Source organism: Heptranchias perlo, chromosome 43 (assembly GCF_035084215.1).
Source record: "Heptranchias perlo isolate sHepPer1 chromosome 43, sHepPer1.hap1, whole genome shotgun sequence".
In the NCBI taxonomy this organism is placed as follows: domain Eukaryota; kingdom Metazoa; phylum Chordata; class Chondrichthyes; order Hexanchiformes; family Hexanchidae; genus Heptranchias; species Heptranchias perlo.
The window spans coordinates 4,072,823-4,088,512 of NC_090367.1; the positions used below are offsets into that span (position 1 = coordinate 4,072,823).

The 15,690-nt window shown below is 49.6% G+C and overlaps 1 protein-coding gene across 3 annotated transcripts in view; it reads right to left on the reverse strand.

Annotated features, from left to right (window-relative positions):
• dnajc4 (DnaJ (Hsp40) homolog, subfamily C, member 4) overlaps positions 1 to 15,690 on the reverse strand; it is a 119,667-nt gene that overhangs the window by 11,563 nt on the left and 92,414 nt on the right. For all 3 annotated transcript variants that reach the window (XM_067975627.1, XM_067975626.1, XM_067975628.1), the window contains exon 6: positions 9,725 to 9,811. In XM_067975627.1, the coding sequence (XP_067831728.1) occupies positions 9,725 to 9,811 (87 nt within the window). The remainder of the gene's footprint in view (positions 1 to 9,724; positions 9,812 to 15,690) is intronic.

Genomic DNA, 15,690 nt, shown 5'->3' on the forward strand with positions numbered 1-15,690 from the left:
AAGAAAGAACTTGTATTTATATAGCGTCTTTGACCACCTCAGGACATCCCTTTTGAAGTGTGGTCACTGTTGCAATGTAGGAAACATAGCAGCCAATTTGTGCACAGCAAGATCCCACAAACAGCAATGTGATAATGACCAGATCATCTGCTTTTTAGTGATGTTGGTTGAGGGATAAATATTGGCCCGGTCTCCTATCACCCCCCACTCCTTGCCAACCTCCACTGGCTCCCCAACCCGCAATACATTGAATTAAAATCCTTACCATCGTCCAGAAGTCCCCCCACAGCTTTGCCCCCTCACTATCTTTGCCCTATGTGCCAGCATACACCCCCTGCCCTTCCGACTCATGTTTCCTCTGCATTCCCCACCCTTTGCTCCACTTTTGGTTGCAAAGCTTTCAGCCTTCTTGGCCCTACACCATGGAACTCTTTTCCTAAATCCCTCTGCCTTACTCCCTGGCCCCACCCCTTCAAAGACCGTCGCAAAACCTACGCTTTTAGTCACCTCCTCTGTGCGACTTTTCCTGGCACAGCACCAAGTCCCATTCACCCATCACCCCCTGCGCTCGCTGACCAACATCGGCTCCCGGTCCAGCAACGCCTCAATTTTAAAATTCTCATCCTCGTTTTCAAATCCCTTCCTATCTCTGTAACCTCCTCCAGCCCTACAACCCTCCGAGATCTCTGTGCTCCTCCAACTCTGGCCTCTTGTGCATCCCCCGATTTCCATCGTTCCACCATTGGCGGCCGTGCCTTCAGCCGTCCGGGCCCTAAGCTCTGGAATTCCCTCTCTGATAAACCTCTCTGCCTTTCTCTCCTTCTTAAAACCTGCTTCTTTCACCAAGCTTTTGGTCACCTGTCCTAATATCTCCTTATGTGGCCCAGTTTTACTACATTAAAGGCACTATACAAATGCAAATAGTTGAATTATCTGGTGACTGTCATTGAGTATAGGACGAGAATAGAAATAGAACGCAAAATAATGGCCGAAGACCCACGGAAGAGCTGGAAACAGTATAAGGCAACGCGGTGACATAAAACCACCCACATGAACACGCACCAACACCAGCACAACAGAAATAGACACACACTCACATTTGTATGAAGAGCTTGTTGCAGTCTGTAAGAAGCCAGTATGGGAGCACAAAGCTGTCAGCGCGTATTAGCAATTTAAAAAAAAATTCATTCTTGCGACATGGGCAAGGCCGGGCATTTATTGCCCATCCCTAGTTGCCCCTTGAGGAGGTGGTGGTGAGCCGCCTTCTTGAACCGCTGCAGTCCATGTGGTGAAGGTTCTCCCACAGTGCTGCTAGATCGGGAGTTCCAGCATTTTAACCCAGCGACAATGAAGGAACGGTGATATATTTCCCCTTCCCTTCCAAAGGCACTAACTCTTGGCGTTCAGTTCCACCAGCCACCTTCAGTACCTCACCAAGTGGCCATTCTGCACATGTGAGCCTGGACAGCGAGTTTTGGCAGGGTATTCAATATGGAGGCATTGAAGGATGGTGTGTGACTTGGAGGGGAACCTGGAGGTGATGGTGTTCCTATGCTTCTAGGCGGTAGAGGTGGTGGGTTGGGGAGGTGCTAGTCCCATGCCCGCCATCACTTGCTCAGGGCTCCTGCTCCTGATTGTTATCCAGGAAGCCCTGCTGGAAACATGCGTGTCTGGATGTCGGGTGAAGCAGGGCCATGCCTCCACATTGAACATCCTGCCAAAACTCGCTGTCCAGGCTCACATGTGCAGAATGGCCACTTGGTGAGGTACTGAAGGTGGCTGGTGGAATTGAACGCCAAGATTTAGTGCCTTTAGAAGGGAAGGAGAGAAAAACACAGGCAAAAAGCACCCCAACTTCTCAAATATTTCAGACCCATTTCAATACTTTATCATCAATCTCCTGCAAAGTTCTAATTTTACATCAAATATATTCAACCCATAATTTATTAATAAAACTCCTGATTGATTTTTGTCAGGCAAGGCTATTAAGGGGCATGGAACCAAGGCGGGTAGTTGGAGTTAATGATCTAATTGAATGGCGGAACAGGCTCGAGGGGCTGAATGGCCTAATCCTGTTCCTATGTTCAACGACAGCACTAAAGTTCTTCCTTTGGTGTGACTGGTGTATAAAGATGGGAGCACATGCACTGTTGATATCTGCACTGCCAAGATAAACACAGACTGAAAGTAAAGTGTATAAGGACCATGTAAATAAAACCACAAACAGGTGACTACAAGGCTAATCACGGGGCAGATGAGTGTGAAACATTTACTGCTTCGCTCTCACCATCCAGGAGGTGATTTCAAGGCGATTACTTATTATGTCCTATTTTTGCTTATATCCTCCTGTTTCCCTGAGAGTGTTGGGGTAAAGTTCCACAGGCATCAGCTGCCTCTGGTACCTCAAGTGGTCATCCACGACATGTGAGGCTAGTGAATGCTCGTCGCTGGAGGGTGTTACTGTCCCCGTACTGGAGGGTGTCACTGTCCCCGTACTGGAGGGTGTCACTGTCCCAGTACTGGAGGGTGTCACTGTCCCATTACTGGAGGGTGTCACTGTCCCCGTACTGGAGGGTGTCACTGTCCCCGTACTGGAGGGTGTCACTGTCCCCGTACTGGAGGGTGTTACTGTCCCAGTACTGGAGGGTGTCACTGTCCCCGTACTGGAGGGTGTTACTGTCCCAGTACTGGAGGGTGTCACTGTCCCATTACTGGAGGGTGTCACTGTCCCAGTACTGGAGGGTGTCACTGTCCCATTACTGGAGGGTGTCACTGTCCCATTACTGGAGGGTGTCACTGTCCCCGTACTGGAGGGTGTCACTGTCCCATTACTGGAGGGTGTTACTGTCCCATTACTGGAGGGTGTCACTGTCCCATTACTGGAGGGTGTCACTGTCCCATTACTGGAGGGTGTCACTGTCCCAGTACTGGAGGGTGTCACTGTCCCATTACTGGAGGGTGTCACTGTCCCATTACTGGAGGGTGTTACTGTCCCCGTACTGGAGGGTGTCACTGTCCCATTACTGGAGGGTGTCACTGTCCCATTACTGGAGGGTGTCACTGTCCCATTACTGGAGGGTGTCACTGTCCCATTACTGGAGGGTGTCACTGTCCCATTACTGGAGGGTGTTACTGTCCCCGTACTGGAGGCTGTCACTGTCCCATTACTGGAGGGTGTTACTGTCCCATTACTGGAGGGTGTCACTGTCCCATTACTGGAGGGTGTCACTGTCCCAGTACTGGAGGGTGTCACTGTCCCAGTACTGGAGGGTGTCACTGTCCCACGACTGGAGGGTGTCACTGTCCCACGACTGGAGGGTGTCACTGTCTCAGTACTGGAGGGTGTCACTGTCCCAGTACTGGAGGGTGTCACTGTCCCAGTACTGGAGGGTGTTACTGTCCCATTACTGGAGGGTGTCACTGTCTCAGTACTGGAGGGTGTCACTGTCCCAGTACTGGAGGGTGTCACTGTCCCAGTACTGGAGGGTGTCACTGTCCCAGTACTGGAGGGTGTTACTGTCCCATTACTGGAGGGTGTCACTGTCCCAGTACTGGAGGGTGTCACTGTCCCATTACTGGAGGGTGTCACTGTCCCAGTACTGGAGGGTGTCACTGTCCCAGAACGGGAGGGTGTCACTGTCTCAGTACTGGCGGGTGTCACTGTCCCATTACTGGAGGGTGTTACTGTCCCATTACTGGAGGGTGTCACTGTCCCCGTACTGGAGGGTGTCACTGTCCCATTACTGGAGGGTGTTACTGTCCCAGTACGGGAGGGTGTCACTGTCTCAGTACTGGAGGGTGTCACTGTCCCAGTACTGGAGGGTGTCACTGTCCCAGTACGGGAGGGTGTTACTGTCCCATTACTGGAGGGTGTTACTGTCCCAGTACGGGAGGGTGTCACTGTCCCATTACTGGAGGGTGTCACTGTCCCAGTACTGGAGGGTGTTACTGTCCCAGTACGGGAGGGTGTTACTGTCCCATTACTGGAGGGTGTCACTGTCCCATTACTGGAGGGTGTTACTGTCCCAGTACGGGAGGGTGTCACTGTCTCAGTACTGGAGGGTGTCACTGTCCCAGTACTGGAGGGTGTCACTGTCCCCGTACTGGAGGGTGTCACTGTCCCACTACTGGAGGGTGTTACTGTCCCAGTACGGGAGGGTGTTACTGTCCCAGTACGGGAGGGTGTTACTGTCCCATTACTGGAGGGTGTCACTGTCCCATTACTGGAGGGTGTTACTGTCCCAGTACGGGAGGGTGTCACTGTCTCAGTACTGGAGGGTGTCACTGTCCCATTACTGGCGGGTGTCACTGTCCCATTACTGGAGGGTGTTACTGTCCCATTACTGGAGGGTGTCACTGTCCCATTACTGGAGGGTGTTACTGTCCCAGTACTGGAGGGTGTCACTGTCCCATTACTGGAGGGTGTTACTGTCCCAGTACGGGAGGGTGTCACTGTCTCAGTACTGGAGGGTGTCACTGTCCCAGTACTGGAGGGTGTCACTGTCCCCGTACTGGAGGGTGTCACTGTCCCACTACTGGAGGGTGTTACTGTCCCAGTACGGGAGGGTGTCACTGTCTCAGTACTGGAGGGTGTCACTGTCCCAGTACTGGAGGGTGTCACTGTCCCATTACTGGAGGGTGTCACTGTCCCATTACTGGCGGGTGTCACTGTCCCATTACTGGAGGGTGTCACTGTCCCATTACTGGAGGGTGTCACTGTCCCATTACTGGAGGGTGTTACTGTCCCATTACTGGAGGGTGTCACTGTCCCATTACTGGAGGGTGTTACTGTCCCAGTACTGGAGGGTGTCACTGTCTCAGTACTGGAGGGTGTCACTGTCCCATTACTGGAGGGTGTTACTGTCCCAGTACTGGAGGGTGTCACTGTCTCAGTACTGGAGGGTGTCACTGTCCCAGTACTGGAGGGTGTTACTGTCCCAGTACTGGAGGGTGTAACTGTCCCATTACTGGAGGGTGTTACTGTCCCAGTACGGGAGGGTGTCACTGTCTCAGTACTGGAGGGTGTCACTGTCCCATTACTGGAGGGTGTCACTGTCCCATTACTGGAGGGTGTCACTGTCCCATTACTGGAGGGTGTCACTGTCCCAGTACTGGAGGGTGTCACTGTCCCAATACTGGAGGGTGTCACTGTCCCATTACTGGAGGGTGTCACTGTCCCATTGCTGGAGGGTGTCACTGTCCCAGTACGGGAGGGTGTTACTGTCCCAGTACTGGAGGGTGTTACTGTCCCATTACTGGAGGGTGTTACTGTCCCAGTACTGGAGGGTGTCACTGTCCTAGTACTGGAGGGTGTTACTGTCCCAGTACTGGAGGGTGTTACTGTCCCATTACTGGAGGGTGTCACTGTCCCCGTACTGGAGGGTGTCACTGTCCCCGTACTGGAGGGTGTCACTGTCCCCGTACTGGAGGGTGTCACTGTCCCCGTACTGGAGGGTGTCACTGTCCCAGTACTGGAGGGTGTCACTGTCCCATTACTGGAGGGTGTCACTGTCCCCGTACTGGAGGGTGTCACTGTCCCCGTACTGGAGGGTGTCACTGTCCCATTACTGGACGGCATTACTGTCCCATTACTGGAGGGTGTTACTGTCTCAGTACTGGAGGGTGTTACTGTCCCATTACTGGAGGGTGTCACGGTCCCAGTACTGGAGGGTGTCACTGTCCCAGTACTGGAGGGTGTCACTGTCCCATTACTGGAGGGTGTCACTGTCCCAGTACTGGAGGGTGTCACTGTCCCATTACTGGAGGGTGTCACTGTCCCAATACTGGAGGGTGTCACTGTCCCATTACTGGAGGGTGTCACTGTCCCAGTACTGGAGGGTGTCACTGTCCCATTACTGGAGGGTGTCACTGTCCCAGTACTGGAGGGTGTCACTGTCCCAGTGCTGGAGGGTGTCACTGTCCCATTACTGGAGGGTGTTGCTGTGCCAGTGCTGGACGGTGTTACTTCCCCAGTGCTGGACGGTTTTTCTTGCCCCAGTGCTGGACGGTGTTACTTGCCCCAGTGCTGGATGGTGTTACTTGCCCCAGTGCTGGACGGTGTTACTTGCCCCAGTGCTGGACGGTGTTACTTGTCCCAGTACTGGAGGGTGTCACTGTCCCAGTACTGGAGGGTGTCACTGTCCCATTACTGGAGGGTGTCACTGTCCCATTACTGGAGGGTGTCACGGTCCCAGTACTGGAGGGTGTTACTGTCCCAGTACTGGAGGGTGTTACTGTCCCAGTACGGAGGGTGTCACTGTCCCATTACTGGAGGGTGTCACTGTCCCATTACTGGAGGGTCTCACTGTCCCAGTACTGGAGGGTCTCACTGTCCCAGTACTGGAGGGTCTCACTGTCCCATTACTGGAGGGTGTCACTGTCCCATTACTGGAGGGTGTCACTGTCCCATTACTGGAGGGTGTTACTGTCCCAGAACGGGAGGGTGTTACTGTCTCAGTACTGGAGGGTGTCACTGTCCCATTACTGGAGGGTGTTACTGTCCCAGTACTGGAGGGTGTCACTGTCTCAGTACTGGAGGGTGTCACTGTCCCAGTACTGGAGGGTGTCACTGTCCCATTACTGGAGGGTGTCACTGTCCCATTACTGGAGGGTGTCACTGTCCCATTACTGGACGGCGTTACTGTCCCATTACTGGAGGGTGTTACTGTCCCATTACTGGAGGGTGTCACGGTCCCAGTACTGGAGGGTGTTACTGTCCCATTACTGGAGGGTGTTACTGTCCCATTACTGGAGGGTGTCACGGTCCCAGTACTGGAGGGTGTTACTGTCCCAGTACTGGAGGGTGTTACTGTCCCAGTACTGGAGGGTGTTACTGTCCCAGTACTGGAGGGTGTCACTGTCCCAGTACTGGAGGGTGTTACTGTCCTAGTACTGGAGGGTGTTACTGTCCCAGTACTGGAGGGTGTCACTGTCCCAGTACTGGAGGGTGTCACTGTCCCAGTACTGGAGGGTGTCACTGTCCCAGTACTGGAGGGTGTTACTGTCCCATTACTGGAGGGTGTCACTGTCCCAGTACTGGAGGGTGTCACTGTCCCAGTACTGGAGGGTGTCACTGTCCCAGTACTGGAGGGTGTCACTGTCCCAGTGCTGGAGGGTGTCGCTGTGCCAGTGCTGGACGGTGTTACTTGCCCCAGTGCTGGACGGTGTTACTTGCCCCAGTGCTGGACGTTTTTTCTTGCCCCAGTGCTGGACGGTGTTACTTGCCCCAGTGCCGGACGGTGTTACTTGTCCCAATGCTGGAGGGTGTTGCTGTGCCAGTGCTGGAGGGTGTTGCTGTGCCAGTGCTGGACGGTGTTACTTGCCCCAGTGCTGGACGGTGTTACTTGCCCCAGTGCTGGACGGTGTTACTTGCCCCAGTGCTGGACGGTGTTACTTGCCCCAGTGCTGGACGTTTTTTCTTGCCCCAGTGCTGGACGGTGTTACTTGCCCCAGTGCCGGACGGTGTTACTTGTCCCAGTGCTGGAGGGTGTTGCTGTGCCAGTGCTGGAGGGTGTTGCTGTGCCAGTGCTGGACGGTGTTACTTGCCCCAGTGCTGGACGGTGTTACTTGCCCCAGTGCTGGACGGTGTTACTTGCCCCAGTGCTGGACAGTGTTACTTGCCCCAGTGCTGGACAGTGTTACTTGCCCCAGTGCTGGACAGTGTTACTTGCCCCAGTGCTGGACAATGTTTCTTGCCCCAGTGCTGGACAATGTTTCTTGCCCCAGTGCTGGACAATGTTTCTTGCCCCAGTGCTGGACAGTGCCAGTGCCCCAGTGCTGGACAGTGCCAGTGCCCCAGTGCTGGATTCTCTATTGACTCAATGGAGCTATTTGCTGGCAGAACCACCATCCAGGTGGCTCTCTGCTGAGTTCTTCAATATGAATTGTGCAGATGAGGATGGATTTCTCAAAGGCGGTAGAGTGAAGCAGCAAAAATATGTTCAAAGCCTTTATATTTAAAAGGTCCCAATGCTGTGCAATTTCCTCCATTAACAAAAATTTCACTCATTCAACGTCTTCAACATAGACAAACGTCCCAAGGCGCTTCACAGAGGCGTAATCAGACAAAGGAGGCGATATTAGGACCGGTGACCAAAAGCTCGGTTAGACAGGATGGTTTGAAGGAAGGCGGAGAGAGGAGGAGAGGTGGAGAGGAGGGGCGAGGCACGGATGAATTTAAACATGCAATTGATGATTCATTTCTGATCTATAAATCATTGACACCAATAGCATATACAGAAGACTGCCATGCCCAATCCGTTAGCTCGCCCGGAGTCTCAGGTGCAATCACCTCCTGCGAACGAGGGGCAGCAGCCAGATTTTACGACTGCTGCTTTTAGTTCTGTGACGGGCAGCTTTATTAATTTATACCTGGCACAGAGTGTGATTGTGAAGGGTGGGAACTAAGGGCTGCCAAATCAAACAGTGAGTCACAGGGGATCACCAGTGTGGTGAGGGCCCAGTCACAGACAGCAGACACATTCCCCATCCCTGTACTGGGCAGTGCTTAATGTGACTCGTCTTTCATCAACTCGTCATTGTTTCATTCTCCAAACAAGAGCCAGCTTCCCAAAAATAATGAGTAATAATTAAAACGATAGACATTTGAAAGCTTTTATGAAATTTGGTTACCGCAGAATCTACAACGGGGAAGATTCCAGATGTTTGGAATATCAAAACACAGTGTCTAACTGAACTCAAAACACATGTGGGAAAAAAGAAGCCACAAGACATTAACATTCCCCGGACACTATAATCATCGGCGAGCTGGAACACACCAGTAAACCATTTCTTTATCTTCGACAAATCTTGATTTATAATCTCCACGGTAAAGTTCAAAGCTGCCGAGAGTGCTTTATGAGCTCACTCACTCACTCACACACACACACACACACACGCACGCACTCAACTCACTGATTCACACACTCGCTCACAGACTCACTCAGCACAGGTTCGATACAGAGTAAAGCTCCCTCTACAGGTCTGGTGCTTTGCAAAGCTCCTCCTACACTGTCCCAGCTTCAGAAATGCACCCCATCAATTGCACCAATGTGATATTTTTTCATTTCTCACAACAATCATCCAATGACCTCTCTGAGTGACATTGTGAATTTAATTGGAAACGTAGGGACTGTCCTGGGCTCTGTACCTGCCCACTGGAATCTGGGTTGAGAGTGGCAGAACTTATCTGATGTAGGACTCATGTTCTTGAGGTATTAAAATAAAGTCCTGGGTGAGATGAAGCCATTTGTCCCATCAGTCACTTTCAATCAAGAGTACATGTCTGATTATTTTATCATGGACTTCCCTCCCACACTATCTCTACTTTAGGTTCCTGCACCAACCTCTGAGTGAGCCTAGTGTTCAGTGCTCTCAGTCACGAGTCTCCATGGGTCTTGTTCAGTGCTCCCAATGGCAAGTCCCCACTGACCCTCTACGTGCTCCCAGTCAGGAGTCTCCACGGGTCTTGTTCAGTGCTCCCAATGGTAAGTCCCCACTGACCCTCTCAGTGCTCCCAGTCAGGAGTCTCCATGGGTCTTGTTCAGTGCTCCCAATGGTAAGTCCCCACTGACCCTCTCAGTGCTCCCAGTCAGGAGTCTCCACGGGTCTTGTTCAGTGCTCCCAATGGTAAGTCCCCACTGACCCTCTCAGTGCTCCCAGTCAGGAGTCTCCATGGACCCGGCTCAGTCTACAATGCTTTTATTTTTAAAAGTTGGAATGTTACCTTGCTCTTTCCTTGGACTCATTATAGATCTCCGTTATAACTCGGTCCTTATTGTCCATGAAATTATTGTGAGCTTCTTCAAGTTTCCTGCAAGACAATAAAGTTTGATTTACAAACTATGGGAGCTAAAGTGTCTTCCAACATTGCTCTAGGCTGGTGGCTGCATTGAATATTGAAGGGCCAAAATTCAGTTTAAAGCAGAACAGAAGGCCCTTTGCACTAATGCCCAATGACAACACTGCAGTCAAGGCAGCAATCCCTGACTGTTAGACTGTTGCTGGTCTGAGTTGTAAATCCAATTCAAAACAACAGACAATAGTGCTCTGGTGACTCAGTGGGTCAGAAGAAGAGCATAAGAAATAGGAGCAGGAGTAGGCCATACGGCCCCTCGAGTCTGCTCCGCCATTTAATCAGATCATGGCTGATCTTCAACTTCAACTCCACTTTCCCGCCCGATCCCCACTGCACCCCAGGGTCAGTGCACCACCGTAGTACAGAGTGCACGCAGACCTGAACACAGTCCTAGGTTCAATCTCTGGTCAGTCAATCTCCGGTGGGGAGAGTCCAGAACAAGGGGGCATTACCTTAAAATTAGAGCTAGGCTGTTCAGGGGTGATGTCAGGAAGCATTTCTTCACACAAAGGGGAGGGGAAATCTGCACTTTTGAAGTGTAGTCACTGTTGTAATGGAGGAAACGCGCCAGCCAATTTGTGCACAGCAATGTGATAATAACTAGATCATCTGTTTTAGTGATGTTGGTTGAGGGATAAATATTGGCCCTGGACACTGGGGAGAACTCCCCTGCTCTTTTTCAAAATGGTGCCGTGGCATTTTGTACATCCCTCAGTACTGCACTGGATGATGTGCTCAAGTCTCCGGAGTGGGACTTGAACCCACAACCTTCTGACTCAGAGGTCCAGGTAGAAGACATTACCTGATGAGAGGTCAGCATTTTAAGGTACTACTGCACCGTATGAAGTAGCAGTTGGGCATGGCTCTGCACCATAATTCCCCTCAGAGCAGGTTGAAAACCTTGGTCACAGCACCTAGACCAGGGAGGCATTTTCCCCTTGGGTAAAAGGAGAGAACAGAAACAATCTATTCTAAAAGATCCAAGATCCCTGTACAGGCTCTCAGCTCCTGGTATTAGGACAGGTTGGTCAAAGCGTTAACATAAGAACATTAGAAATAGGAGCAGAAGTAGGCCAAATGGCCCCTTGAGCTTCCTCCGCCATTCAATCAGATCATGACTGATCTTCGACCTCAACTCCACTTTCCCGCCCAATCCCCATATCCCTTGATTCTCTTAGAGACCAAAAATCTATCAATCTCAGCCTTGAATATACTCAACGACTGAGCATCCACAGCCCTCTGGGGTAGAGAATTCCAAAGATTCACAACCCTCTGAGTGAAGAAATGCCTCCTCATCTCAGTCTTAAATGGCTGACCCCTTATCCTGACACTATGCCCACTAGTTTTAGACTCTCCAGCCAGGGGAAACAACCTCTTAGCATCTACCCTGTCAAGCCCCCTCACAATCTTATATGTTTCAATGAGATCACCTCTCATTCTTCTAAACTCCAGAGAGTATAGGCCCATTCTACTCAACCTCTCCCCATAGGACAACCCTCTCATCCCAGGAATCAATCTAGTGAACCTTCGTTGCACCGCCTCTAAGACAACTATATCCTTCCCTAGATAAGGAGACCAAAACTGTACGCAGTACACCAGGTGTGGTCTCACCAAAGCCCTGTACAATTGTAGTAAGACTTCCTTACTCTTGTACTCCAACCCCCTTCCCTTGCAATAAAGGCCATCATGTCATTTGCCTTCCTAATAGCTTGCTGTATCTGCATGCTAACTTTTTGTGTTTCTTCTACCAGGACACCCAAGTCTCTCTGGACACTAATATTTAATAGTTTCTCACCATTTAAAAAATATTCTGTTTTTCTATTCTTCCTACCAAAGTGAATAACCTCACATTTTCCCACATTATACTCCATCTGTCACTTTCTTGCCCACTCACTTAACCTGTCTGTATCCCTTTGCAGACTCTTTTGTGTCCTCCTCATAGCTTACTTTCCCACATAGCTTTGGATCGTAAGCAAACTTGGATACATTACACTCAGTCCCTTCATCTAAGCCATTAATATAGATTGTAAATAGCTGAGGCCCAAGCACTGATCCTTGCGGCACCCGACTAGTTACAGCCTGCCAACCTGAAAATGACCCGTTTATCCCTACTCTCTGTTTTCTGTCCGTTAACCAATCCTCTATCCATGCTAATATATTACCCCCAACCCCATGTGCCCTTATCTTGCGTAACAACCTTTTATGTGGCAACTTATCGAATGTCTTTTGAAAATCCAAATATACGACATTCACTGGTTTCCCTTTATCTACCCTGCTAGTTACATCCTCAAAAAACTCTAATAAATTTGTCAAACACGATTTCCCTTTCATAAAACCATGTTGACTCTGCCTAATCATATTATGATGTTCTATGTGCCCGGTACGTTTTAAGGAGCGTCCTAAAGGAAGAGAGAGAGTTTTTATTTAATTTTACAGGGTAGACATCACGTTGCGAGCCCGAGAAAGGGACAGGAAGGGGAACAAGGTCAAGGCAAAGGTTAGTTCCTGCAGACTGATGAGGAGAGGGGAGAGCTGGAGCAGGGAGTCTTTCTCTTTTGCAGTTTGTTGCCATGCTAACGTCACTTGTTTCTGCATTGTCGCGGTTGCTTGATTGACATACTGGAGGCTTGCTGCTGGATCTGGGGCATCGCAGGTCGCAGAACAGGGGAACTGTGCAAGTTTGACCCGATTTGCAAAACTAATCTTTTTTTTCTTAAAACAAAAGGCAAGGTTACTTGATTAGACAGGCGGCAGAAAGCCTCTTGTTTATGGAAGTTCTCACAGGAAGCAGGAGCATTTCTAAACATGTGGTAGGTCCACAGAAAGCACTTGAACAGTTCAATGCTCAGGAACCCTAGACTCGGGTCGCTCAGTGTAAGACCAGTCACTCAGCTTTCCTCTGGTAGGGAAATCCACAGCACATGGATAACACGCTCAGTTTAAAGAAACTGTATGCTTATTATAATACATTGCCCCATGATCCACTGCAGTGATTAACGGTGTTTCTGCACTGTATAATCGCAGCTGATGGAGAGAATCCCAGCCTCCATAGTATAGAAAGCCTGGCTCCTTTATCTCCCAGCAGCATCATAGCCCTTGAAAATGTGCTTCTATGGTTTTCCTGTTAAGATATGGGAATCAGTTTTAGCAACATAACCATAGAATCATAGAATGATACAGCACAGGAGCCCGCCATTCGGCCCATCATGCCTTTGCCGGCTTTTGTAAGATCGATCCAATTAGTGTCACTCCCCTGCTCTCTTCCCATAGCCCTGCACAATTTTTCCCATTCAAGTATTTATCCAATTCCCTTTTGAAAGTTACTACTGAATCTGCTTCCACCGCCCTTTCAGGCAGCGCATGCCAGATCATCACAACTCGCTGCGTAAAAAAAATTCTCCACATCTCACCTTTGGGTTCTTTTGCCAATTACCTTAAATCTGTGTCCTCTGGTTACCGGCCCCTCTGCCACTGGAAACAGTTTCTCCCTATTTACTCTATCAAAACCGTTGATAATTTTGAGCACCTCTATTAAATCTCCCCTTAACCTTCTCTGCTCCAAGGAGAACAATCCCAGCTTCTCCAGTCTCTCTACATAACTGAAGTCCCGCATCCCCAGTACCATTCTGGTAAATCTCCTCTGCACCCTCTCTAAGGCCTTGACATCTTTCCTAAAGTGCGGTGCCCAGAATTGGACACAATATTGTATACATGGTGGTAGATATTCGTCCTGGGCGGTAGTGCGAAACGGGAGGTAGCGCATTGTCTGCCCGATATTCAGAAAGGAAAAGGAAAGATCTTGCATTTATATAGCGCCTTTCACAGTCCCAGGATGTCCCAAAGTACTTTACAGCCAATGAAGTACATTTGAAATGCAGCCACGTTGTAATGTAGGAAACACAGCATCCAATTTGCACACAGCAAGATCCCACAAACAGCAATGAGATAATGACCAGATAATCTGTTTTAGTGATGTTGGTTGAGGAATAAATATTGGCCCCAGGATACCAGGGTGAACTCCCCTGCTCTGCTTCGAAATAGTGGGATCATTTTAAGTTCACCTGAGAGGGCAGATGGGGCCTTGGTTTCATCCGAAAGACAGCATCTCCAACGGTGCAGCACTCCCTTCGCACTGCACTGAGTGTCAGCCTGGATTTTGTGGTCAAGTCTCTGGACTCGGACTTGAACCCCACGACCCTCTGACATAGAGGCGAGTGTGTTACCACTGAGCCACGGCTAATGATTGTAACGGGTAACATGGAGGCAAGGAGGATTGTCACTGGATGAAAGTAGTTAATAGATCTTTCTTCACACAGACGCTGAAGTAGAGATTGTAAGATAATTTGAAACGTAATTGAATAGGTATCTGAAAAGGAATTCAGGAGAAACTTCTTTACCCAGAGAGTGGTGAGAATGTGGAACCTGCTACCACATGGAGTAGTTGGGGCGAATAGCACAGATGCATTTAAGGAGAAGCTGGATAAACACATGAGGGAGAAAGGAATAGAAGATTATCCTGATAGGATGAGATGTAGATGGGTGGGAGGAGGCTTGTGTGGACCATAAACACTGGGCGTGAACCAGTTGGGCCGAATGGCCTGTTCCTCTGCTGTACTCTGTATGTAATTCTTTGAATGGTATAAAAAGGATATGGGGAAAGGACAGGGAAACAGGGTTAAAGTAGACAGGTCGAATTGAAGCAGTAGCACTGGCACAAGCTTCATGCGTCGAATATCCTCCTTCTATAATTCTACAAAGCTGGGAGCCCGCAGTGAAAGGCCAGCCACTCACTCCACGTCACCTTGGGGGCCACTCTCTGCACCTCGTCGGGGCAGCGAGAAAGCAGCCTGGGTTCAAATCTCCAGCCCCACCTCCCCGGACGCATGGAGTGTGATACTTCACGAAGGGAAAGAGGATGATAAACGTGTGTAAAATCTCCGCAACTGGAGAAGGATGAATCTTCTTACCCAATTCAACGATCCCGACCCTTTGCCTTCTCCCCAGGCCTTAATACTTTTACCCTGGGTTAAGGTTTAATTTTTATTGAGAAGCAAGATTTTGTGTGTATATAGGCATGGAATGGGGTCCAACTGTACAATGGCTTCCATGTGGAAGTTGACCTGAATTCTACCTGAGGATGCAGTTTACACTGGGAATAATTTACACCCCACAGAATAATCACAGCCTGACTGGAGTTCAGCAACTCTAATCTTTCCCAGATATTCTCAGTTACAATTTTCTCCTTCTTCGTTTTTAAATCGTTGAGTGAGGCCAAGTTTTAAGATACAAGAGGGGATGACAAGGGCCCTGAAATCGTTGTGGGATCTCACAACGCTCTAAGCAATCTCTTGAATTTCAAGGACTGATGCTGGGAATTCCTATAAATTGGTTTATAGCAAATAAGTGGTAGGATATTCCCAGCATCAATCAATTAGAGAACAGTGCGGGTGGAGTACTTTCATCATAGCTTCCTATTTGAAGGCCAACTTGGCTCCGTGGTAGCTCTCACTTCTGAGTCAGAAGGTTTTGGGTTCAAGCTCCACTCCAGGGAGTTGAACATAAAAAGCTAGGTTGATAACGCTCCTGGGATGTTTTGGTATGTTAAAGACACTGAATAAATGCAAGTTGTTGGTGTTTGTCAAACTCTCGCTAGGTTAATTTACGGACAACATCAAATTGTAGGGTATAGTTAATACCGAGAAAGACTGGGACAAAATACAAGACGGCATTAATAAACTTGCAGAATGGGCATGTAATTGGCAAATGAATTTCAATATGGATAAGTGTGAGGTGTTACATTTTGGAAGGAAGAATAAGGAGGCCGCACACTGCTT